The 25,766-nt window shown below is 33.6% G+C and overlaps 1 protein-coding gene across 1 annotated transcript in view; it reads right to left on the bottom strand.

The window, feature by feature from the left end:
- The window catches only part of LOC148956058 (basic helix-loop-helix ARNT-like protein 1), a 221,772-nt gene that overhangs the window by 16,906 nt on the left and 179,100 nt on the right, over positions 1 to 25,766 (bottom strand). The window contains exon 4 of the mRNA XM_089089085.1: positions 5,306 to 5,388. Coding sequence (XP_088945211.1) covers positions 5,306 to 5,388 — 83 coding nt within the window. The remainder of the gene's footprint in view (positions 1 to 5,305; positions 5,389 to 25,766) is intronic.

Raw genomic sequence — 25,766 nt, 5'->3', positions numbered from 1 at the left:
CACAAAAGCTCCGTGTGATCTACCTGATTTCCAGAGTGCACTGAAGGAGCCCTACCAGACAGATCTAAAGCCACCGTCATTTGCTGATGTTCTGCGGGCACTAAAAAACATGAAAAATAACAAAGCCCCCGGAGAGGATGGCATCTCAGCAGAGATGTATGAGTTATCCCCCAGACTATTATGTCAGTTGAAAGACTTGCTAGTTGAGGTATGGACAACAAAGAAATTCCCAAAAGATTGGAAACTCTCAGTACTTATACCGGTATATAAAAAGGGAGACAAGACAGTCTGCACGAACAACCGAGGTCTATCACTTATAGACCACGCCATGAAGGTCTTTTGTATAATAATCTTCAACCGTTTAAAGGAAGCTAAAGACAAGTTGACAAGACCAGAACAAGCATCTTTCAGACCTGGAAAGGGCTCCCAAGAACATATTCTTGCCCTCCAGCTCATCTTACAGCAGAGTAAGAGATTTCAACTGTCTGCTTTCATTGCCTTCATCAATTTTGTTGCCGCTTTCGACTCCCTTAGCAGAACCAAGCTCTGGAAAATCATGGTGTAAGACGGTGTCCCAGCAGAACTGATCGAGATACTCAAAGGAGCCTATGAGTCTACTGTTACAAGAGTCTAAACTGCCAACAGTAAAACAACGGGATTTGACGTTGAGTCAGGGGTAAAAGAAGGGTGTCCTCTTTTTCCATCTCTATTCAATTACATAATATACTGGATCATAGTGAATTCGCTTTGCACCCACAAAGGCTCTGTCGTCGGTCAGAGAGAAGACGATCCGATCGCCCTGACAGACCTTGACTTCGCAGACGATGTGGGTCTCACGAATAGCTCTTCGACTTAGTTCCAAAAGATGGTCAAGATGTATCCTGTATATGAAACAAAACTGGCCTCATGATCAGGGAGTATAAACCATAAGTCATGACAACAAACGCCCCAAAAAACCCAGATCTCAAACTATAGGGGATAACCAACGAAACTGTTGAAAAGTTCTACTATCTTGGTTTTATTGTAACACCGAACGAAGGTCCAAAAGCTAACGTTAGAGCTCTAATACAAAAGGCAATGGGTGTCATCACAAACACGAAAAAGTTGCTTTGTAATAGCCATGAAATTAGCACCAAAAATAAGATGAATGTCTACAAGGCAACTGTTCAATCGAAGCTGCTGTACGCCTGTGAAACTTGGGCCTTTAAAGGCCGAAGAAACACGTTCACTAGAAGTATTCGACGATCGCTTCATGAGACACATGCTACGGGTCAGCCGATGATTTCATATCTCAAACACTGAGGTTCGAAGGCGTTGTGCCCAGAAGGCCCCCCTCTCGGTGATCATAATACAACGACGACTGAAATTCTTGGAACACACACTACGACGACCAGCTGGAACTATCCCGCGATGTCCTCACCTGCGACCCCCTTCCAACTTGGAAACGGAGACAAAGCGGCCAAAGGAAGATCTCTGGCAGACATTCAAGAATGAACTGGATCCTTGGGGTGGCTTCTGACGACACGGACGTCGTTGGGATAAAAACTGGCTGAAAATTGCAGAAGAGCCTGCTGCTCACAGATCGATTTGGACTACGTCAGTCATCCCATCGTCCATTGGTAACGGGCAGGATGGATCATCGTCTGGTTCCCGCCGAAAGTAAAGTAAGTAACTATATTCTTTAGAAGAACTACTAAATCAGTAATAAAATCAATATATTCTTGAGAAGAATAACTAAATCAGTAATAGAATCACTATGTTCTCGAGAAAAATCATTAAATCAGTAATAAAATCACTATATTCCTGAAAAGAATCCCTAAATCAGTAATATAATCACTATATTCTTGAGCAGAATGACTAAGTCAGTAATAAAATCCCTATATTCTTGAGAAGAACCACTTAATCAGTAACAAAATCATTATATTCGTAAGGAGACTCACTAAATCAGTAATAAAATCACTATATTCTTTAGAAGGATCACTAAATCATTAATAAAACACTATACTCTTGAGAAGAATCACTAAAATTATAATTAGCTGCATAAATATATAACATGTTTTGCATTTTAAATCGCCGATTTCAGTAGCTTTTTAGCCTTTTAATACTGTTCTATCAACAAGATTAATTTGTTTCTTTATAATGTTCAACACGGAAAAATCACTAGAGATGGCAATCCTGGGTGTAACTTTGCCGACAACTAATCAAGAAGGTTTTCTAAAGTACACTTCAGTCTGTGGCTTTTCAATCTTCACAGAGTCTTAAGCCAAGAGCACAGTTAAGCTAAGCTAAGACCTCTTTATCTATGGTAAGTGGGTTTATTTTGACACACCCTTCTGTCCAAAGCAATAAAGTGGTGAGATTTTTAGTGGTGGGGTTTAGATTTTGACAGGGTTTTGTTTATTAAAGTTCCTACAAACGCAAAATTCTCTCTGCATCGACCATAACTGTCCTGTTTATTTGCATAGAAACCAGTGACTTTGACATAGAATATGGAACTAAAATACAAAAACTGTAAGAGGTTTTGACACTAGCTGATTTTACCACGGATCTCTCTTTTCTCTTCAGTATTTCACTGGAAATGACAAGGTAATATTACACCATAAATATCATACAGTATAGTAAATTACTATACTCTCTATCAAAGATTTTTGGGACACATCAGTCGCATACCTTTCCTCATGACTCAGCCTTCGCGCAAGCGCAGTAGCTATCATGTGACCAAGTGGCAACTAAACATATTACTGTGACACTTTGGGAAACTTCCCAAAGCGTGCACTGTGATGTCCCATTTCCGAACCAAATTTTCGCTACTGAAGAGTATCTATGCTGTGGGTAATTTTTAATAGCAGCATGGTGGAAAAGTTTGTTCACAGATACTTAATTACTTTTGGTTATAAACAAAGGTGTACTCATACCCCGGCGTAGCTGAGTTGGGCAATATTGCAATACATTTTCTGCAATAATCAATCTTTTGCCTTTGGCTTGAGATTAAGGGGTTGCATGGGAAATGAAAGTGATTATCATGCAATAAATACACATAGATTAAAAAGAAACGTCAATCAATGTAGCAGCATGGTTGGCCCTAGATGATTAACTTCAATAAGGTCTGTTTTCTGCTTGGAATGTGTTTTTATCATGGATGACTTATTCGAACGTCTGTTTTTACAGTCCTGTCATTAACTGAATCTTAATTCATGCGTTATCTGAATGACAGAAGTAGATACTGTAGTGCCGTAGAAATACACGATTTTCCCTGTGAACTACAGTAAGTCAAACAACTCAGCTTATAACAACTGATAAATTATAGTTCATTGAAACAGAACATTTATTTTTTTCAGATTGAATAAACGTCTTCAGTATCGATGTAATAACCAAGCCCTGCCTTCAACTACCCCGTAACAGGGGTGTTGAGCTTTCAATTTTAGAAAAAAAGAATGATATGTCTTGATGCCAAATACGTAGCTAACAATATGCATAATAAGTCTTATAACAGTAAGTCTTGAATCTCCACCAGCGGCAGGTTTTGACTATATTCAAAGCAATTAACAAAAGCATTATCGCCGAAGCAATTGAATTGGAGACATGTAGTAACTAAACTTCGGGAACTCGACAAGATTTACTTTAATGCTAACCTCAAACTCCCTATCAACAACATCAATGTGAGATAGGGGCTTTCCCGTGCAGATACAGGAATACTGCCATTCCTTAACATGAATTTTTGGTCATCCTTAGGAATGGGAGTATAGACGGATAGGCATGGGAACACCATTATTTGGCGTAGAGCCGTGATTCTGAACGTGGGACAACACCCCACAGGAATATTTTGGTGGTTCATGGGCAGGACTTGCAATCTTTGGCTGATAATACTCTAAATCCTTAATTAAAAAAAAAAATAATTCAAACAGTTCGTGGTAACGAACTATAAGTAAGGATCGCCTAGCTCAATAATAACCGAAACTATAAAAAATAGAATTTTGATACCAATATATACATCAAAAGAATCTGCTTATTATTTTAATTTCAAATATATATGCTTCATCAAGTTTAGTCGTACCCATCAGAAGTTACGAGCCTGAAAAAATGTGTATTATTTTGGAAAAGGGGGGGGGAACCCTTACAGTCATAGAATCTTAATGAAAATCATACCATCAGATTCAGCGTATCAGAGAACCCTAATGTAGAGGTTTCAAGCTCCTATCTGCAAAAATGTGGACTTTTTGCCAGAAGAAAGATTACGGATTCGTATTTATTTGTCTTTTGCATTTTTCCCCAAGGGTGATCCCATCGACCCAGTGGTTCTATAATATCGCGAGAGGGCTCATTCGAACGAAAATTTAAAATTCTAGTGCCCTTTTTAAGTGATCGAAAAAATCAGAGGGCAACAAGGCTCCCTCCCACGCTCATTTTATTCCAAAGTCACCGGATCCAAATTTTGAGATAGCCATTTTGTTCGCATATTCGAAAGGTCTAATAGCTATGTCTTTGAGGACGACTTAACCCCCCACAGTCCCGGGGAGAAGGGCTGCAAGTTATGAACTTTGCCCATTGTTTACATATAGTATTGGTTATTGGAAAGTATACAGACGTTTTCAGAGGGGAGTTTTTCTGTTGTGGGGGGGGTGGGGGTTACTTGGAAGGGTCTTTTCATCGGGGAATTTTTCATGGGGGAAGCGATTTTTCCATGAAGGAGCCACCGGATTTCCCAGCATCATTTAAAAAACGATCAGAAATTGAATTTAAAAAAACAACAATTTCTTCAACTGAAAGTAAGGTGCAATATTAAAACTTAAAACCAACAGAAATTATTACGTATGTTAGGGGGTTCTCACCCTCATCAATACTTCACTCATTACGCTAGTTTTTTTTAGTATTTTCAAAAGAGCTATTTATTCTAATTAAACGACCTTTGTGATTCAGGGGTCATTCTTAAAGAATTGGAACAAAATTCGAACTTAACCGTAATGGCGGATATATTTATCTACTGGCGAATAAGAGAATAATATATATCCACTGGCTCAGAGGATAAATATTGTGACGAAACAAGCTATCAAATTGGTAGAATTTGAATCCTAAAAATAGAGTTCTAGACTTAAGAACTCTTTCCAACCAATTTGGAAGTTCTAGACTTAAGTTATTAAGACTTAAGTTCGTCTTAAGTTCTAGACTTAAGACGAACATCTCTTTAGAACCAAGTACTGAACTAGTCATGTAAGCACATATAACTTGAGATGTATGTGAACGTCTCTTGTTCAATAAGAATTGGACTAACTTATAAGGAATAAATATCCTGGAGGATTGGACTCACCTGCAGAAAATCAATGGTTTTAGTAAAATTTAACTTCTTTTCAAATTTTTCTCTTCTTCTGGTTGATATGGCCCAAGGAACATCTAAAAGTTAATATGACATTAAGATAACTATTTTAACTATCAGGCATTTTCGACACACTGCCTTTCTATGACGAAAAAATAAACGTTCGAATGGGGATAAGTTCAAATGGAAATACTATTTCTGCTGATGACAATCGCTGTACATGTTGGCAAAATATTAAGACTTTTGTATCTGTTTTCAAAGTCTAATAAATGAACTTACCCCACTTGAACTTTTATTTGTTAACTATCAGGCTGATATCAGATTAGTAGCTTTTAAGTTCGAAATTTAATACTAAATCTAAGATTATGAACTCCTAAGCTAATATCGGATTAAACGAGTTAACCTGAATCTAATCGAATGTTTATTGCGAAAGTATAAGAAAAAATCATAAATTGTCGCTCACAATCACACAGTTCGTGTATGCAACTATAGGCTTATATCACTATAAATAAATTTATACAGTATAATCAAACTCAATAATTTTTGGCTACTACATTACAGACGCGTACCAACAGCTCCTCAACAGCTCATATATATATATATATATATATATATATATATATATATATATATATATATATATATATATATATATATATATATATATATATATATATATATATATATATATATATATATATATATATATATATATATATATATATATATATATATATATATATATATATATATATATATATATATATACATTAGAATAAATTAATTTAAAATTAGATTCTTTAAAAGTCTGTATTACAAAGGTAAAGCCAAGTTTCGCGTTAAGAGATATTTGACTTGTCTACCCGTGAAAAATATAATGTCGCTTATGTTTCTACTTGTTTAAATATTCTCCGGAGCACTTGCATCTCGGTCCGCCTTTGTCTAATGGTTGAGATAGGGAATGGTGGTACTGTCTAAATTTATATATAGTGGCCTATACATAGCTGTGTGCAAAAAGAGATTAGTGCCAATAGCAGCGGAAACTCTAAACAGCAATTTTTGGAAACAATATTCTACATGCATCCAAAGAATGCATGCTGATTCCAAATATGGAATTTCGGGAGGGATCTCATATGACGAAAACCATGAGTTATAGTACCCCTTTTGAGAGCCTCAAGTTACCAGAATTCCACTAGACCCCCTCCCACATCAATTTTTGGACCTGGTGGCAATTAATTTGTAGGAATCAAAGATCATCCCTTTTTCATGCAGATGAACAAATTATGAAAAAACTATATTCTAGGCACAAGGGTTAATTCATAACTTTAAAAGATGGACATTAGAGACTAAGTATTGGGAGCAGGCTAAGTCCTGTATGATTAAAATTCTATATGCCTTCCTCCTCCCTATATTAGCCTAAGACTACGGACAGGATTCTGCTCGAGCCAAACTAACAGTCATGCAATATTGGAAGAGGTCCGGTGTCTCATAGTTGCAAAACATGGCGTAAGATTGAAATTCAAAATATATACTGGGAAAGATCTAAATATACAAAAAAATCATGTCCCCGGAGTAAACTCCTTCAAACCCCCTTCATATGATACTAAAAAAACGATCAAAATTAAATTAAAAAAAAGCTTATCAAGTGAAAGTTTTGTTGTTATCATGGTTGCAGCAGCAGCTGCAACCTAGTAAAGAGCGAACAACAGCCCATAGTAGTATATACCTTCTTTTGAATTCGGGGACTTTACGTTCCTTCAGGTTTTTCTGGTAGGTAAACAGGTCATTACACTCTTTGTCAAGAGATTAAACCAGTATTGTCTGTAACATAATTTACGTTGGTTAAACTTCCGAGGGTTAAGAAAGCGTAACAGGTAATTAAAGTATGAGATATGGGATGCTATAATTAGAATGATTTTAAGTTGAAACATTGTGACGTAAAAATAACTCAGTTATTTGCTTGCGTGCATAGGAATTCCCATGTTATTTGCTTGCTTGTATTATGTGTTAAAATAAGTAGTTTTTTTATCTTTTAATAGAGTTTTATGTGGATTTTTAGACTAAGTTTAATATTTCCATGTTATGTTAAACGTACTATGTCTAAGAAAGCGTAACAGGTAATTAAAGTATGAGAAATGGGATGCTATAATTAGAATGATTTTAAGTTGAAACATTGTGACGTAAAAATAACTCAATTATTTGCTTGCGTGTATAGGAATTCCCATGTTATTTGCTTTATTTTTTTTTGGTTTTAAATAAGTAGTTTTTATATCTTTTAAAAGATTTTTAAGGGGTTTGAGAGACTCAGTTGCCTAATTCCGTGTGGTTTTCCTTTACTTGATGGTCATTAAAAATGAATTTTTTCTGTTAAAAAAGTAGTTTTTATATATAATATAAGATAGTTAGGATTTTTTAGAGAATAAGTTGACTAATTCAGTGTGATTTTTCTTTACATGAGGGTCTTTATATACAATATTTTTTTTTAATATAAGTAGTTTTTATATCTTTTAAAAGAGCTTTAAGGGGTTTGAGAGACTCAGTTGCCTAATTCCGTGTGTTTTTACTTTACTTGATGGTCATTAAAAACGAATTTTTTGTGTTAAATAAGTATTTTTTGTATCTTTTAAAAGAGCTTTACCGGGGTTGAGAGACTCAGTTGCCTAATTCCGTTTGATTTTTCTTTACTTGATGGTCATTAAAAAAGATATTTTTTTTTTAAATAAGTAGTTTTTATATCTTTTAAAAGAGCTTTAAGGGGTTTGAGAGACTCAGTTGCCTAATTCCGTGTGATTTTTCTTTACATGATGGTCATTAAAAACGAAATTTTGTGTTAAATAAGTAGTTTTTGTATCTTTTAAAAGAGCTTTAAGGGGTTTGAGAGACTCAGTTGCCTAATTCCGTGTGGTTTTCCTTTACTTGATGATCATTAAAAACTAATTTTTTGTGTTAAATAAGTAGTTTTTGTATCTTTTAAAAGAGCTTTACAGGGTTTGAGAGACTCAGTTGCCTAATTCCGTGTGATTTTTCTTTACTTGGTGATCATTAAAAACGAACTTTGTGTGTTCAATAAGTAGTTTTTGTATCTTTTAAAAGATCTTTACAGGGTTTGAGAGACTCAGTTGCATAATTCCGTGTGATTTTTCTTTACTTAATGGTCATTAAAAACTAAATTTCTATGTTAAATAAATAGTTTTTGTATATTTTAAAAGAGTTTTACGGGGATTGAGAGACTCAGTTGCCTGATTCCGTCTGATTTTTCTGTACTTGGTGGTCATTTGTTGTAACTTTTAAAAGAGCTTTACAGGGATTGAGAGACTCAGTTGCCTAATTCCGTGTGATTTTTCTTTACTTTATGGTCATTAAAAACGAAATTTTTGTGTTAAATAAGTAGTTTTTGTATCTTTTAAAAGAGCTTTAAGGGGTTTGAGAGACTCAGTTGACGAATTCCGTGTGGTTTTTCTTTTCTTGATGGTCATTAAAAACGAAATTTTTGTGTTAAATAAGTAGTTTTTGTATCTTTTAAAATTTATTTAATTGGTTTTAGAGACTCAGTTTCCTAATTCAGTGTGGTTTTTCTTTTATTTGTGGTCATTAAAAAATTAATTGGTTTGTTAAATTAGTAGTTTTTTTATATTTTAACATATCTTTACGGTGTTTTAGAGACTAAGTTTCATTAGTAAAGGTGGTTTTTCTTTTATTTATGGTAAATAAAAAAGAATCTTTTGTTTTAAATAATTAGTTTTGTATATTTTAAAAGAGCTTTAGGAGGATTGAGAGACTCATTTGCCTTATTACGTGTGGTTTTTCTTTACATGATGGACATTAAAAAGAAAATTTTGTTTTGAATAATTATTTTTTTTCTATTTTTAAATAGCTGTTAAGGGTTTGAGAGACTCAGTTGCCTAATTCCATGTGGTTTTCCTTTACTTGGTGGTCATTAAAAACGAAATTTTTGATTTAAATCAGTAGTTTTTGTATCTTTTAAAAGAGCTTTACGGGGATTGAGAGACTCAGTTGCCGGATCCCGTGTGGTTTTTCTTTACTTGATGGTCATTAAAAACGAAATTTTTGTGTTAAATAAGTAGTTTTTTTATCTTTTAAAAGAGCTTTACGGGGATTGAGAGACTAAGTTACCGGATTCCGTGTGGTTTTACTTTACTTGGTGGTCATTAAAAACTAAATTTTTGTGTTAAATAAGTAGTTTTTGTATCTTTTAAAAGAGCTTTAAGGGTATTGAGAGACTCAGTTGACTGATTCCGTGTGGTTTATCTTTAATTGAAGGTCATTAAAAACAAAATTTTTGTGTTAAATAAGTATTTTTTGTATCTTTTAAAAGAGCTTTAAGGGGTTTGAGAGACTCAGTTGACTGATTCCGTTTGTTTTTCTTTACTTTGTTGTAATTAAAAAATAAATTTTTTTTTTTAATAAGTAGTTTTTGTATCTTTTAAAAGAGCTTTAAGGGGTTTGAGAGACTCAGTTGCCTGATTCTGTGTGGTTTTTTCTTTACTTGGTGGTCATTAAAAACGAAATTTTTTGTGTTAAATGAGTAGTTTTTGTATCTTTTAAAAGAGCTTTACGGGGATCGAGAGACTCAGTTTTACCTTGTCACAGTTACATTTTTCATGATTTTGCAAAGTTCATTTTGAATTTCTTTCGTTGAAATGCAAGAGTTGGAATATTTCAGTAGTTTTTGGTTGTGGTTTACCTCGTCACAGTTACATTTTCTTGATTTTTCAAAGTTCATTTTGAATTTCTTTCGCTGAAATGCAAGAGTTGGAATATTTCAGTAGTGTTTATGTGTGGTTTACCTTGTTACAATTACATTTTCTTGATTTTTCAAAGTTCATTTTGAATTTCTTTCTTTGAAATGCAAGAGTTGGAATATTTCAGTAGTGTTTGGTTGTGGTTTACATTGTCACAGTTACATTTTCTTGATTTTTAAAAGTTCATTTTGAATTTCTTTCGCTGAAATGCAAGAGTTGGAATAGTTCAGTAGTGTTTGATTGTGGTTTACCTTGTCACAGTTACATTTTCTTGATTTTTCAAAGTTCATTTTGAATTTCTTTCGTTGAAATGCAAGAGTTGGAATATTTCAGTAGTGTATGGTTGTGGTTTACCTCGTCACAGTTACATTCTCTTGATTTTTCAAAGTTCATTTTGAATTTCATTCATTGAAATGCAAGAGTTGGAATATTTCAGTAGTGTTTGGTTGTGGTTTACCTTGTCACAGTTACATTTTCTTGATTTTTCAAAGTTCATTTTGAATTTCTTTCGTTGAAATGCAAGAGTTGGAATATTTCAGTAGTGTTTCGTTGTGGTTTACCTTGTCACAGTTACATTTTCTTGATTTTTCATCGTTCATTTTGAATTTCTTTCATTGAAATGCAAGAGTTGGAATATTTCAGTAGTGTTTTGTCGTGGTTTACCTTGTCAAAGTTACATTCTCTTGATTTTTCAAAGTTCATTTTGGATTTCTTTCATTGAAAAGCAAGAGTTGGAATATTTCAGTAGTTTTTTGTTGTGGTTTACCTTGTCACACTTACATTTTCTTGATTTTTCAAAGTTTATTTTGTATTTCTTTCGTTGAAATGCAAGAGTTGGAATATTTCAGTAGTGTTTGGTTGTGGTTTACCTTGTCACAGTTACATTTTCTTGATTTTTCAAAGTTCATTTTGAATTTCTTTCGTTGAAATGCAAGAGTTGGAATATTTCAGTAGTGTTTGGTTGTGGTTTACCTTGTCACAGTTACATTTTCTTGATTTTTCAAAGTTCATTTTGAATTTCTTTCGTTGAAATGCAAGAGTTGGAATATTTCAGTAGTGTTTGGTTGTGGTTTACCTTGTCACAGTTATATTTTCTTGATTTTTCAAAGTTTATTTTGAATTTCTTTCGTTGAAATGCAAGAGTTGGAATATTTCAGTAGTGTTTGGCTGTGGTTTACCTTGTCAAAGTTACATTTTCTTGATTTTTTCAAAGTTCATTTTGAATTTCTTTCGTTGAAATGCAAGAGTTGGAATATTTCAGTAGTGTTTGGTTGTGATTTACCTTGTCACAGTTACATTTTTTTGATTTTTTCAAATTTCATTTTGAATTTCTTTCCTTGAAATGCAAGAGTTGGAATATTTCATGAGGGTTTGGGTATGTGTTTCAATGTCACATTGACATTTTATTTATTTTTCAAAGTTCATTTTGATTTTCTTTCGTTGAAATGCAAGAGTTGGAATATTTCAGTATTGTTTGGTTTTGGTTTACCTTTTAACAGTTACTTTTTCTTGATTTTTTCAAAGTTCATTTTGAATTTCTTTCGCTGAAATGCAAGAGTTGGAATATTTCAGTAGTGTTTGGTTGTGATTTACCTTGTCACAGTTACATTTTCTTGATTTTTCAAAGTTCATTTTGAATTTCTTTCGTTGAAATGCAAGAGTTGGAATATTTCAGTAGTGTTTGGTTGTGGTTTACCTTGTCACAGTTACATTTTCTTGATTTTTCAAAGTTCATTTTGAATTTCTTTCGTTGAAATGCAAGAGTTGGAATATTTCAGTAGTTTTTGGTTGTGTTTTACCTTGTCACAATTACATTTTATTGATTTTTCGACTTTCATTTTGAATTTCTTTCGCTGAAATGCAAGAGTTGGAATATTTCAGTGTCACAGTTACATTTTCTTGATTTTTCAAAGTTCCTTTTGAATTTCTTTCGTTGAAATGCAAGAGTTGGAATATTTCAGTAGTGTTTGGTTGTGGTTTACCTTGTCACAGTTACATTTTCTTGATTTTTTCAAAGTTCATTTTGAATTTCTGTCGCTGAAATAAAAGATTTGGAATATTTCAATAGTGTATGGTCGTGGTTTACCTTGTCACACTTACATTTTCTTTATTTTTATTTTAACGTTTAGTTTTTCATTAGATTATAATCAATAGATTTCTTATTTCAGTAGTGTTTGGTTGTGGTTTACCTTGCCACAGTTACATTTTCTTGATTTTTCAAAGCTCATTTTGAATTTCTTTCGTTGAAATGCAAGGGTTGGAATATTTCAGTAGTGTTTTGTTGTGGTTTAACTTGTCACAGTTACATTTTCTTGATTTTTCAAAGCTCATTTTGAATTTCTTTCGTTGAAATGCAAGAGTTGGAATATTTCAGTAGTGTTTGGTTGTGGTTTACCTTGTCACAGTTACATTTTCTTGATTTTTCAAAGTTCATTTTGAATTTCTTTCGTTGAAATGCAAGAGTTGGAATATTTCAGTAGTGTTTGGTTGTGGTTTACCTTGTCACAGTTACATTTTCATAATTTTTCAAAGTTCATTTTGAATTTCTTTCGCTGAAATGTAAGACTTGGAATATTTCAGTAGTGTTTGGTTGTGGTTTACCTTGTCACAGTTACATTTTCTTCATTTCTCAAAGTTCATTTTGAATTTCTTTCGTTGAAATGCAAGAGTTGGAATATTTCAGTAGTGTTTGGTTGTGGTTTACCTTGTCACAGTTACATTTTCTTGATTTTTCAAAGTTCATTTTGAATTTCTTTCGTTAAGATGCAAGAGTTGGAATATTTCAGTAGTGTTTGGTTGTGGTTTCCCTTGTCACAGTTACATTTTCTTGATTTTTCAAAGTTCATTTTGAATTTCTTTCGTTGAAATGCCAGATTTGGACTCTTTCAGTAGTGTTTCGTTGTGTTTTAGGTTGTCTGTGATAAATTTTGATGTTTTTTCAAAGCTCATTTTGAATTTCTTTCATTGAAATGCAAGAGATGGAATATTTCAGTAGTGTTTGGTTGTGGTTTACCTTGTCACAGTTACATTCTCTTGATTTTCTCAAAGTTCATTTAGAATTTCTTTCGTTGAAATGCAAGAGTTGGAATATTTCAGTAGTGTATGGTTGTGGTTTACCTTGTCACAATTACATTTTCTTGATTTTTCAAAGTTCATTTTGAATTTCTTTCGTTGAAATGCAAGAATTGGAATATTAACGAAAGAAATTCAAAATGAACCTTGTCACAATTACATTTTCTTGATTTTTCAAAGTTCATTTTGAATTTCTTTCGTTGAAATGCAAGAATTGGAATATTTCAGTAGTTTTATGTTTTTGTTTAGATTGTCACATTTACTTTTTAATGAATTTTCAAATTTAATTTTTAATTTCTTTAGCTGAAATTATTGAGTTGGAATATTTCAGTAGTGTTTGGTCGTGGTTTAGCGTGTCACAGTTACATTTTCTTGATTTTTCAAAGTTCATTTTGAATTTTGATCGTTGAAATGCAAAAGTTGGAATATTTCAGCAGTTTTTGGTTGTGGTTTACCATGTCAAAGTTACATTTTCTTGATTTTTCAAAGTTCATTTGAATTTCTTTTGTTGAAATTCAAGAGTTGGAATATTTGAGTAGCGTTCGGTTGTGGTTTACCTTGTCAAAGTTAAATTTTATTTATTTTTTAAATTTAATTTTGAATTTCTTTCATTGAAATTAAAGAGTTTGAATATTTAATTAGTGTTGGTTTTGGTTTTACTTGTCACAGTTACATTTTCTTGATTTTTCAAAGTTCATTTTGAATTTCTTTCGTTGAAATGCAAGAGTTGGAATATTTCAGTAGTGTATGGTTGAATTTTTATTCAATATATGGTTGAAGTGTATGGTAGTGTATGGTTGAAGTCAAAGTTACATTTTCTTGATTTTTCAAAGTTCATTTTGAATTTCTTTCATTTAAATTAAAGAGTTTTAATATTTCATTAGTGTTGGTTGTGTTTTAACTTGTAAAATTTACATTTTAATTTTTTTTAAATGTTCATTTCGAATTTATTTCGTTGAAATGCAAGAGTTGGAATATTTCAGTAGTGTATGGTTGTGGTTTACCTTGTCACAGTTACATTTTCTTGATTTTTCAAAGTTCATTTTGAATTTCTTTCGTTGAAATGCAAGAGTTGGAATATTTCAGTAGTGTTTGGTCGTGGTTTACCTTGTCACAGTTACATTTTCTTGATTTTTCAAAGTTCATTTTGAATTTCTTTCGATGAAATGCAAGAGTTGGAATATTTCAGTAGTGTTTGGTTGTGGTTTACCTTGTCACAATTACATTTTATTGATTTTTCAACTTTCATTTTGAATTTCTTTTGATGAAATCCAAGAGTTGGAATATTTCAGGGTCACATTTACATTTTATTTATTTTTTAAATTTCCTTTTGAATTTCTTTCGTTGAAATGCAAGAGTTGGAATATTTCAGTAGTGTTTGGTTGTGGTTTACCTTGTCACAGTTACATTTTCTTGATTTTTCAAAGTTCATTTTGAATTTCTTTCGTTGAAATGCAAGAGTTGGAATATTTCAGTAGTGTTTGGTTATGGTTTACCTTGTCACAGTTACATTTTCTTGATTTTTCAAAGTTCATTTTGAATTTCTTTCGTTGATATGCAAGAGTTGGAATATTTCATTAGTGTTTGGTTGTGGTTTACCGTGTCACATTTACTGATTCGTTTTTAGTAAATTTTCATCTTTTTTTTATTTATATTGATTTAACTTTGTTTAATATATAATAATTTTTTTGTTGTTGCTTAAATTGTCAATGTTACAATTTATTGATTTTTAAAAGTTCATTTTGAATTTCATTCGTTGAAATGCAAGAGTTGGAATATTTCAGTAGTGTTTGGTTGTGGTTTACCTTGTCACAGTTACATTTTCTTGATTTTTCAAAGTTCATTTTGAATTTCTTTCGTTGAAATGCAAGAGTTGGAATATTTCAGTAGTGTTTGGTTGTGGTTTACCTTGTCACAGTTACATTTTCTTGATTTTTCAAAGTTCATTTTGAATTTCTTTCGTTGAAATGCAAGAGTTGGAATATTTCAGTAGTGTTTGGTTGTGGTTTACCTTGTCACAGTTACATTTTCTTGATTTTTCAAAGTTCATTTTGAATTTCTTTCGTTGAAATGCAAGAGTTGGAATATTTCAGTAGTGTTTGGTTGTGGTTTACCTTGTCACAGTTACATTTTCTTGATTTTTCAAAGTTCATTTTGAATTTCTTTCGTTGAAATGCAAGAGTTGGAATATTTCAGTAGTGTTTGGTTGTGGTTTACCTTGTCACAGTTACATTTTCTTGATTTTTCAAAGTTCATTTTGAATTTCTTTCGTTGAAATGCAAGAGTTGGAATATTTCAGTAGTGTTTGGTTGTGGTTTACCTTGTCACAGTTACATTTTCTTGATTTTTCAAAGTTCATTTTGAATTTCTTTCGTTGAAATGCAAGAGTTGGAATATTTCAGTAGTGTTTGGTTGTGGTTTACCTTGTCACAATTACATTTTCTTTATTTTTCAAAGTTCATTTTGATTTTCTTTCGCTGAAATGCAAGAGTTGGAATATTTCAGTGTCACAGTTACATTTTCTTGATTTTTCAATGTTCATTTTGAATTTCTTTCGTTGAAATGCAAGATTTGGAATATTTCAGTAGTGTTTGGTTGTGGTTTACCTTGTCACAGTTAGATTTTCTTGATTTTTCAAAGGTGAGTTAGTATTTCTTTCTTTGACATGCACGAGTTGTAATATTTCAGTTGTGTTTGGTTTTGGTTTACCTTGTCACAGTTACATTTTCTTGATTTTTCAATGTTCATTTTGAATTTTTTTCTTTGAAATGCAAGAATTGGAATATTTCAGTAGTATTTGGTTGTGGTTGACCTTGTCACTGTTACATTTTCTTGATTTTTCAAAGTTCATTTTTAATTTCTTTCGTTGAAATGCAAGAGTTGGAATATTCCAGTAGTGTTTGCTTGTGGTTTACTTTGTCACAGTTACATTTTCTTGATTTTTCAAATTTCATTTTGAACCATTCAAGAAACGTGATTAAACACTTTTTTAAACTACATGCTATTTGCATGCCTTTCCTTGGCACCTTTCCAAACGAGCGGGGATTCCCGCTGGTTCCTACACATTGCAAAAAAGTGAGCAGTACGAAAACTCCAAAAGTTGGGTTAATCTAGGTTCACTTAGAGTGGCGCGCCACTCCTTCTGCCTATCAACCCATCCTTCTGCATCCTTCTGCATATCCTTCTGCCATCAACCCATCCCCCCAAAAATCTTTTTTCAGAGATTTCTTGTTAAAATTTTTTATTTCAAGTCATCCACATGGGTTTTTCGCTAGTAACTCACCCCCCACTATCACACTATAACCACTCTATGAGATCCTTCTGCCATCAACCCATCTCCCCAAGAACACTTTTCAGACATTTCTCGTTAAAAATTTTATTTTCAAGTCATCCACACCATAGAGCTACCATCGCAATGAATGGTACTTGTTATCAAAAAAAATGTCAATTGCCAAAAAAAAAAAAAAAAAAAAAAAAAAACACGCCATGCTGAATGTGCTTCAAAAACCCATCTGGTTTAAAACGTGTTTGACCACTTTATAGGTTTGTCAGCTTTTTGCAATGTGCACGTGAAACTGTACTGCATATTCTTGTGCAATTCCTTGTGCAATTGATATCAATAGCAAAAAACCAGTCTGGTTGTGTTATACAATCTCGACTATACTCTCAAAACATGTTGGACCACTTTATAGGTTTGCCAGCTTTTTTAAAATGTCCACGTGAAACTGTGGTGCATATTCTTGTGCAATTCCTTGTGCAATTGATATCAATAGCAAAAACCCAGTCTGGTTGTCTTATACAATCTCGACTATACTCTCAAAACATGTTTGACCACTTTATAGGTTTGCCAGCTTTTTGCAATGTAATCGTCAGACCACACTGCCTCAGGCGTAGGTTTTCTTGTAGGGTTCATTTCAATAGATGCATGGTCTTGTAGGCGTGAATGTATTCGTGAATGTGTTCGTGATACTGTGTATACGGTTACTACTTTTATCAGCACAACTTGTGTTTTGACAGCTTTTTTTTTATGAAAAAGTATTTTTATATGTACAAATGGTATTTTCAGACACAATCTGCCAACAAATTTGAAAACTTCCTAGTAGCATTGCTACGACACTTTTTAAACACCTTATGGTACACAAAAAGAAGGTCAAGAAAAGCAATCCCAGCCTACGACGAACGACAGAAAACAACGAAGAACGAAAAAAAACCTAACGAGGGGAATTTTCAGCTAGGAATGGCTTGTGGTCTATTTAAGCGGTATCTATCAAGACAGCGGTAATATATATTAACAACTGCTCGAATCTTGATAAGTGATCCTTGTAAGATATTCAGGGCACCAGCAAAGGTGATCCTTGAAGAAAATTTGTCCTTTCTTTAAAAAAAATAATTCGTTCGTTAATTAATTAAATTCAGTTTAATTAATTTAATAAGTTAAAATCAATTAAATTAAATCACTTCTTAAAACTTGTCTCTCAACAGATAGTAGACTATTAGAAAACCGTATATTTCCATAAAGTTGAAAAAGTAACTGATTGTTTCAACGTCGTTTCTGAGAGTGAGAGTTCGTTTTACATCATGTCTTGCAACGTATTCACCTCAGCCAACGAATCGTAGGGTTAAAATATAAAATCTATTTCATGTACCAATACCCTTCTTGTCTCTCTCTCGGTGACCTCTCTGTGTTCGTTTATTCATTTTTATAAAATTTAGACATTTCGCAACAGACACTAAGCAAAGTATGGCAAAAAAAAGAAGAGTTGACAATGATAAATTGCAATATAAAATAGCCAGCAGACTAAAAAGTGCCTGACAACATTCTCGAACTAACAGCTAACAGCGACTAACAGCTAACAGCTAATACAGAGACTAACAGCTAATACAGTCGGACAAAACACTACTTTAAACTATGCTACAAAACTTAAGTTCCTCACTTTTGCACAATATTACATGGTACTTACTGAACTGTTGAAGGAAAAAAAAATCCATAAAGAAATTTCTTCATCTATCTTATGAAATTCTCGGTGAAGCAACAAATCCGAAACACATGTGAGTTTTTTAAGATCCTTTAAAGGATATCGTTCGTTTCTAAGAATCAAAGATATTATTTGGAAATCTTACAATAATATAAAAGATGTAATTAAAAGACATCTTAAAATAATTTAAAAGGTGTTATTAAATGCCATCGTATGGTTAAACCTGCGAAATTATGCACTAGACCCCCTTCAATACACCAAAGGTATTAAGGGGAAGAACAAACCTAGACCACCTCCCCCCCCCCCAAAAAAAATCGTAAATTGTTTAGTATTTTGTGGGGTTTGTTATTCAAATTATTTAATAAATGTATTGTTTTATTATTCACCCCCCCTCGCACCCCCCCCCCCCAAAAAAAAATCCTAGGTACATGTCTGCTGGAGGAAAGAGAAATTTCTGAAGAATAAGCGTGAAGCAGGCTCAAGGATAGGATTTAAAACCTTAAATATGATTATTTATTGCAATCGCAATTTTCATATTGCAATCCCTCATTTTACTTTAATTTTATATTACAAAACATAGTTGACAGCGTTCTTACAAAGTTTGGTAAGAACTTTATATTGTTATAATAACAATAATAATTTATTTGTGCCCCAAAAGAAACAAAAAGAATAAGCGGAGCAATAAATTATAAGAATTGAAGAGACAAAAATGCAAATCGAAACAATCAATTACATCAAAAACAAGGGATAAGACCTTGAAATGGCAGACATGGAGAGCCTCTCCCGTAGCTGCGCCTGTTTTGCTGTTGGTAATCCGTGCATTAAAATCCCGCATAAACTTTCTATTATTACCATATTGGTAAATAAAGTAAGAATCTCAAATCCCGAAAATAGGCTGAACGCAGAGCTCAGATATCTTTTGTGAGGAAATTTTTAAACGAACTAGATAAAAATAACATAGTGTAGTTGCAGTAGGTCGCAAACACTTTACAGTTATATTTACTCTTGTTAGCGATAATATTTGAATACCCAATCTGGAGCTAGAACTTAGCGTCAGAAATTCCACGCAAGCGACAAGACCGTAAATTATGTGTAATCGAGATTCTCATCTTAGACAATGATAGGACTGCCGCCCTCTCGACCCCCCCCCCTGTTCTTTACTTAAAACTTTTATTTGTGCTTATAAAATGTGCTAATATTTATCATGCTTATCATGTTTCCTTTCATTGTTACCCACTTTTAACTCATTCAAAATAATATTTTTTATCCAATATTCAATCAGTCACACAGGCTAAACTAGATATCTTTGGGTCTAAACGGCATACCCGTTATAGAACGGATCAAAACACGAAAAAAAAAGAAATTATTATTACGGCTATGTATGGGTCCATCAGGGAGGTGGGGTTGGGAGTGTACTGTCAATGGGTACTTGTCTTGAATTGGATAAACACGCATTAAGTGAAGTTTCGTTAATGATAATGAAATAAAACAAAATAGGATAAAAATATAATAGTTTAGAAACAAATTTGGGCTATATATTTGCACATTGAAGGTGTGGGTGGGGGGGGGGGGTATATCATAGCATATATTAAATACGTAACCTAACCTAAGTAACTTTTTTGCCCATTCAACCCCAAAAAACAAAAGAATAAATCTTTGTCGCAAAGTGAACGACAACTCACTTAGCTAGAGGAAACCTGTTTTTTTCAATTGGTATCTTTGAAATCCTGGGATATCAAATCGACACTTTTCGTGACTTTTGAATGCCTCAGAGTGGCACTCTGAGGGACACCGGGACACTATTGTGTTAAAAAAGGCAGCTTTTTTAAAAAAAGGACACTTTTTAGGCATTTTTGCAAATAAAAAACCAAATGTCTTTTTCTTTTTTGTCTTATAAATTAATTAAAAAACTTTTCCCACAAAATAAGTTTTTCAAAGAAAAGTAAAGAACTCCATTAAACTAAAAATGAGCAAAAATAAAATCAAATAATCTACCAAGCGTGAACTACCACCATGGGCGTCGTTTGGGAGGGGCAAGGGGGGTAGTTGCCCCTCCAATAAAGTGAAGAAACAGTTATTATATAGCCCATGCTCCTTGAATATTAGGATATGGACCCCTCTTGCCCCCCCCCCCCAATGAAAATACTGTAGATTCGCCCCTGACTACCAAAAATCAGAATCGATAAATAAATGAAACCCAAAACAAACGGAAATTACAATAAATAACCGAGTCAAACTCAAAACGAGCAGAAATTAACATAATTTGGGCTAAAAACCCCTATGCCTTCCCAAGGCCAGAACAAAATTTACACTTTACTGACAAAATATAAATGTTTTTACTTTTATAACTTTAATAAATCAAATAATATTTACATTTTGATTACTAAATATCAGTATATGTATATTAAACTAACAATGCACATTCATTTGTATGTTTTTCAGTAAAGTGAAAATTATGTTGAATACATAATTTAATACATAATTCATACATAATTTCATACATACATAATTTCCTTAAATACATAATTTCCTGAACTTTCAATTCCGTTGAACAAAATGGCTATCTCTAGACTTTGATTGAATGTTTTTGCAGAAATGGTGGGCGTGAGAGAGGGGTTAATTACTCTCCACTCACTTTCGACTATTAAAAAGGGCAATTTCAATTTCCAATCAAATGAGCCCTTTTTGAAATTTCTACAACAATTTTCTAGATAAACCTTATATGCCCCCAGGACATAACTTACAACACTTCCTCTAGTAGTAAGGCGATAGGGAATACGACAAATGATTGCGTAATATGTCTTACCACGGGCAGGCATCTATATATTCGACAAGTGATTGCGTAATATGTCTTACCACGGGCTATTACTACGAATGGTATAAGCCTTACCACGGCCATTCATCTATTACTACAGACGGTACATGCCTTACCAGAAAGGTTTCTGAGGCAACACCTATTTTCTGAGCCAATCAGAGATTTTTCTACTAACGATACTCCATATATTCATGTATAAGATACTAATTCTACAAACCTGAGGCATGGATATGTGTGCAGTTTCACGGGTACATGGCTTACCAGGGGCAGTCATCCATTACTACAGACACTACAAGACTTGTCAGACATGTTTTTCTAGGTTCAATAGCCGAAACTATAGATTGTCATATTGCGTATTCAAAGGTGGTATCGTAGTAAAAATACTGGTTTCACCCGAAGGCCATATAATCATGTTTTTTCGGTATAAATTAAGATGAACAGCTCTTTCGCCAAAACCCATTTTCTGGACCATTGCCTTTAGTCAAGACTGGTTTGCTTAGGAATACGTCGCTGGTAATTAAAGAATGGAATGCTGCAGTCAAAATTATTTTATGTTGAAAGTTGTGTCATTATGTAAACTAACTCAAATTGCGAAAAAAGGTATTCAGCTGGCATAACTGTCATCTGAATGATTTTAATTGGTGATTGAATATTAGGGATGAAATAAAACTCGATAACATTTTTAATTGGATTGTATGAAGGTGCTAAAAAAGGGTTAAACTGCTTTTTCGTCCAGTGTCGTTTGGTGCGTCATCGTCAAGCTAAATAAGCGTCACATCTGTGGTATTATTTGGGTCATGTATCATTTGATCAATGATGATAATAATAGTCGCTGGTATTTTGTTTTTCATCGATTCATTGTCATATTTCTTAATGATAATATCTGCCAATGTCCTTTTTATTTTTATGGCAATTTCACTGGACTAAACAGATTTAGTCAAAAAAATTTTTGTTTGGACTGAATCTGTTTCATAAAATAGTTCACCATGTGCTCTCTTAATACTGTAGCTATTGTGTTCTCTTAGTTCGTAATCAGTGAAATCACCATTATTCCATTTTGATTCATACACAATTTTTACTGATGTATCATCGATAGGCTCAATATTCGTTATGTCTTTGGTATTATTTGGGTCACGTACTATTTGATCAATGATGTTAGTAACGTTTGCTGGCACTTTGTTTTTCATCGATTCATCTTTATATTCCTTAATGATATTTTCTGCCAATGCCCTTTTTATATTTCTGGCAATTCCACTGTCTATTATCACATTATTTTTACACAGGTAACAGTTCCGGCAAGTAGACAAGATACGGTTTATGATATTAGTAGAAGAGTCGGCCTTTCTTTTCCCCTTTGCTTTCATTTGAATGCTAATACCTAAAAGATGACGATAGGTTCTATCAACAGGTAGCATGATACCAGAAGCATTAGCAAGAAGATACCCCTCTTCATCAACTATTATTTTGATGTTAGCATTGTCTTTGAGTACTAACTTCTCTGGAAATGATACTTTCAAATATCCACCATTTGTACAATGGAATTGTTTGGTACTCCAAAGAAATGTAATTCCTTACTTTCATGACAACGCATGCATACGTTTCCGATAGTTCTACCACTTGTACTTGTTTCATAGTTTAAATACTTCTCCATGTCAGCATTCAATGCTACAATAACACTACCATATGAACACACTTTCTTAATATGCGTCATTTTCACTTTTTTAAAGACATGAAGTATGTGTTTATCATTCCACGGCGTAAGAAATTCTGATTTAATACATGTAATAACGTAGGTATTATCAATAACATGCCACAGAGTGCCAGTGAGACGGCTGTCTCGTGTCTATGATCAAGCATAGAGTACGATTGGTAGAGCCGCACGCATATTTCATGTCATTATAAGATACGTAAAAAAATTTGAATAATTCGTAAGTCCAAAAAAAAAGAAAAAAGTGCTCCTACAAACATTATTTTTCTAATAGTAGAAGTCACGACTAAAATATCTATACCATTCTCATTTTGAATTTGGAAAATATTAAATGAGAATTTCTTATGTTTTAAGTATGTTTTATCTCATTCGAAGACACGTAAAAACAAACCAGTTGAAAAAAAAATCATGTTCAAAACATCATAAAAAAAGCTAAAAAAATAACTTTCAAAAAAGTATAAGAAAATAGAGAAATTGGGGCCCCAAAAAAGTTGGAGGGAGGGGGCCCCTTTGAGGTTGGGGATAGGAGACCTTTGAATTTTGAGGTCCTTGGTCGTTAGGATCATTGATGATTGCGATCCTTGATGCTTCAAACCCATAATCATCCCACTAGTTGATTTCTAAGGATTGTTCTGAATTTCTTTATTAAAATTCTTTTCTTGGCATCTACATCACTATTAGTTTCAACTTTTTAGTATTCTAGAATGTTAGAGCATATTTTATATTGACAACACTGTTCAAATGGTAGGCTACTTGTGTATTATATAGAACACATCCGAGAAGTAAAGCTAGGTTAAGCCACTAGGTCATCTTGTCATTGTTAAACATTTCCATAAATTGATGCTATTTCAAATTTATAATATATTGCCTATGAGTTAACAACCCCTTCGGGCTTACCTTAACTGGTAATCAGTTTAAACCTTTTTTACCACCCTCATACAATCCAATTAAAAATGTTATCTAGCTCTGTTTCACCCCTATTATTCAATCACCAATTAAGATCATTCATTGCAGAGTTATCCAAATACTATACATTTTTTAGCAATTTGATTTAGTTTACACAATGATACTACGTTTTATTATTATTAGATACCACTAATAATGTAAACGACACTGGACGAAAAAGCAGTTTAACCCTTATTTAGCACCGTCATACAATCCAATTAAAAATGTTATCAAGTTCTGTTTCATCCCTATTATTCAGTCACCAATTAAGATCATTCTCATCCCTATTATTCAATCACCAATTAAGATCATTCCGATGACTGTTATGCTAATTCAATGCCAAGTTTTGCAATTTGAGCTAGTTTACGCAATGACACAACTTTCACCATAAAATCATTCTGACCCTATCATTTCATTCTTTTACTACCCCCGACACATTCCTAAGCAAACCAGTCTTGACTAAAGGCAATGGCCCAGAAAATCGGTTTTGGTGAAAGAGTTGTTCATCTTAATTTATACTGAAAAAACATGATTATATGGCCTCGGGGTAAAACTAGTATTCTTACAAAGAGACCACCTTTGAATACTCAATATGACGATGCATAGTTTTGGCTATTGAACCTAGAAAAACCTGTCTGACAAGTCTTGTACCGTATGTAGCAATAGATGACTGCCCCTGGTAAGCCATGTACCCGTGACACGGCACACATATCCATGCCTCAGGTTTGTAGAATTAGTATCTTATACATGAATATATGGAGTATCGTTAGTAGAAACATCTCTGATTGGCTGTGAAAATAGGTGTTGTCTCAGAAACATGTCTGGTAAGGCATGTACCGTCTGTAGTAATAGATGAATGACCGTGGTAAGGCATGTACCGTTCGTAGTAATAGCCCGTGGTAAGACATATTACACAATCACTTTTCGAATATATAGATGCCTCCCCGTGGTAAGACATATTACGCAATCACGTGTCGTATTCCCTATGGCCTTACTACTTTCACTGAGGGGTCTGAGGGGGTTATCATCCTAAGAGACCAAATTTCCAGAACTTTCAACTACGTTAAACAAAATGGATATCTCAAAATTTTGATTGCATGAGTTTGGTAAAATGGTGGGCGTGAGAGGGGGGTGTTAGTTGCTCTTCAATCACTTTCGACTATTATAAAGAGCACTAGCCCTTTTAATTTCCAATTGAATGAGCCATTTTTGAAGCTTCTACAACATCGCTTTCTATAAAAACCTTATATGCCCCCAGGGCATAACTTACAACCCTGCCCTGAGGGCTGTGGGGAGGGAGGGATTGTCATTCTTAAAGGACTAATTTCCAAAACTTTCAACTACGTTAAATAAAATGGCTTCTTCAAAATATTCTATTGGATGTGTTTGGGGAAAAGGTGGGTATGAGAGGGGGGTTAGTTGCCCTTCAATCCCTTTCGACTATTATAAAGGGCACTAGCCCTTTCAAATTCCAATTGAATCAGCCATTTTTGAAGCTTCTACAAAATTGCTTTCTATAAAAACCTTATATGCCCCCAGGGCATAACTTAAAGCCCTGCCCTGAGGGCTGTGGGGAGGGAGGGGTTGTCATTCTTAAAGGACTAATTTCCAAAACTTTCAACTACGTTAAATAAAATGGCTATTTCAAAATTTCTATTGGATGTGTTTGGGGAAAAGGTGGGCGTGAGAGGGGGGTTATTTGCCCTTCAATCACTTTCGACTATTAAAAAGGGGACTAGCCCTTTGAATTTCCAATCGAATGAGCGTTTTTTAAAGTTTCTACAACAACTATTTCTATAAGAACCTTATATACCCCCCAAGGGCATAACTTACTACCCTTGCCATGAGGACTGTGGGGTAGTGTCCTCCTCATCAACATAACTTCTATCTGGAAATCAACTACGCTGAACAAAATGGCTATCTCAAAATTTTGATTGGATGTGTTTCGGGAAATGGTGGGCGTGGAAGGTGCTAGTTGCCTTCCCATCACTTTCGACTATTAAAAAGGGCACAAGCCACTCCAATTTCCAATTTAATGAGCCTTTTTCGAAGTTTCTACTACAACTTCTTCGATACGAAGTGCCCTGGTCTAAAGGAAAAAATAATAAATAAATACATTGTGCCAACATCGTTCTTATATGCCTCCAGGGTATAAATTAAAACCCTTGCCCAGAGG

The sequence above is a fragment of the Artemia sp. Qi Xiang Cuo genome, chromosome 1 (genome assembly GCF_049724085.1).
Source record: "Artemia sp. Qi Xiang Cuo chromosome 1, ASM4972408v1, whole genome shotgun sequence".
Taxonomy (NCBI): domain Eukaryota; kingdom Metazoa; phylum Arthropoda; class Branchiopoda; order Anostraca; family Artemiidae; genus Artemia; species Artemia sp. Qi Xiang Cuo.
The sequence above is the reverse complement of the archived record's forward strand: the minus strand, read 5'-3'. Positions and strand labels throughout refer to the sequence as shown.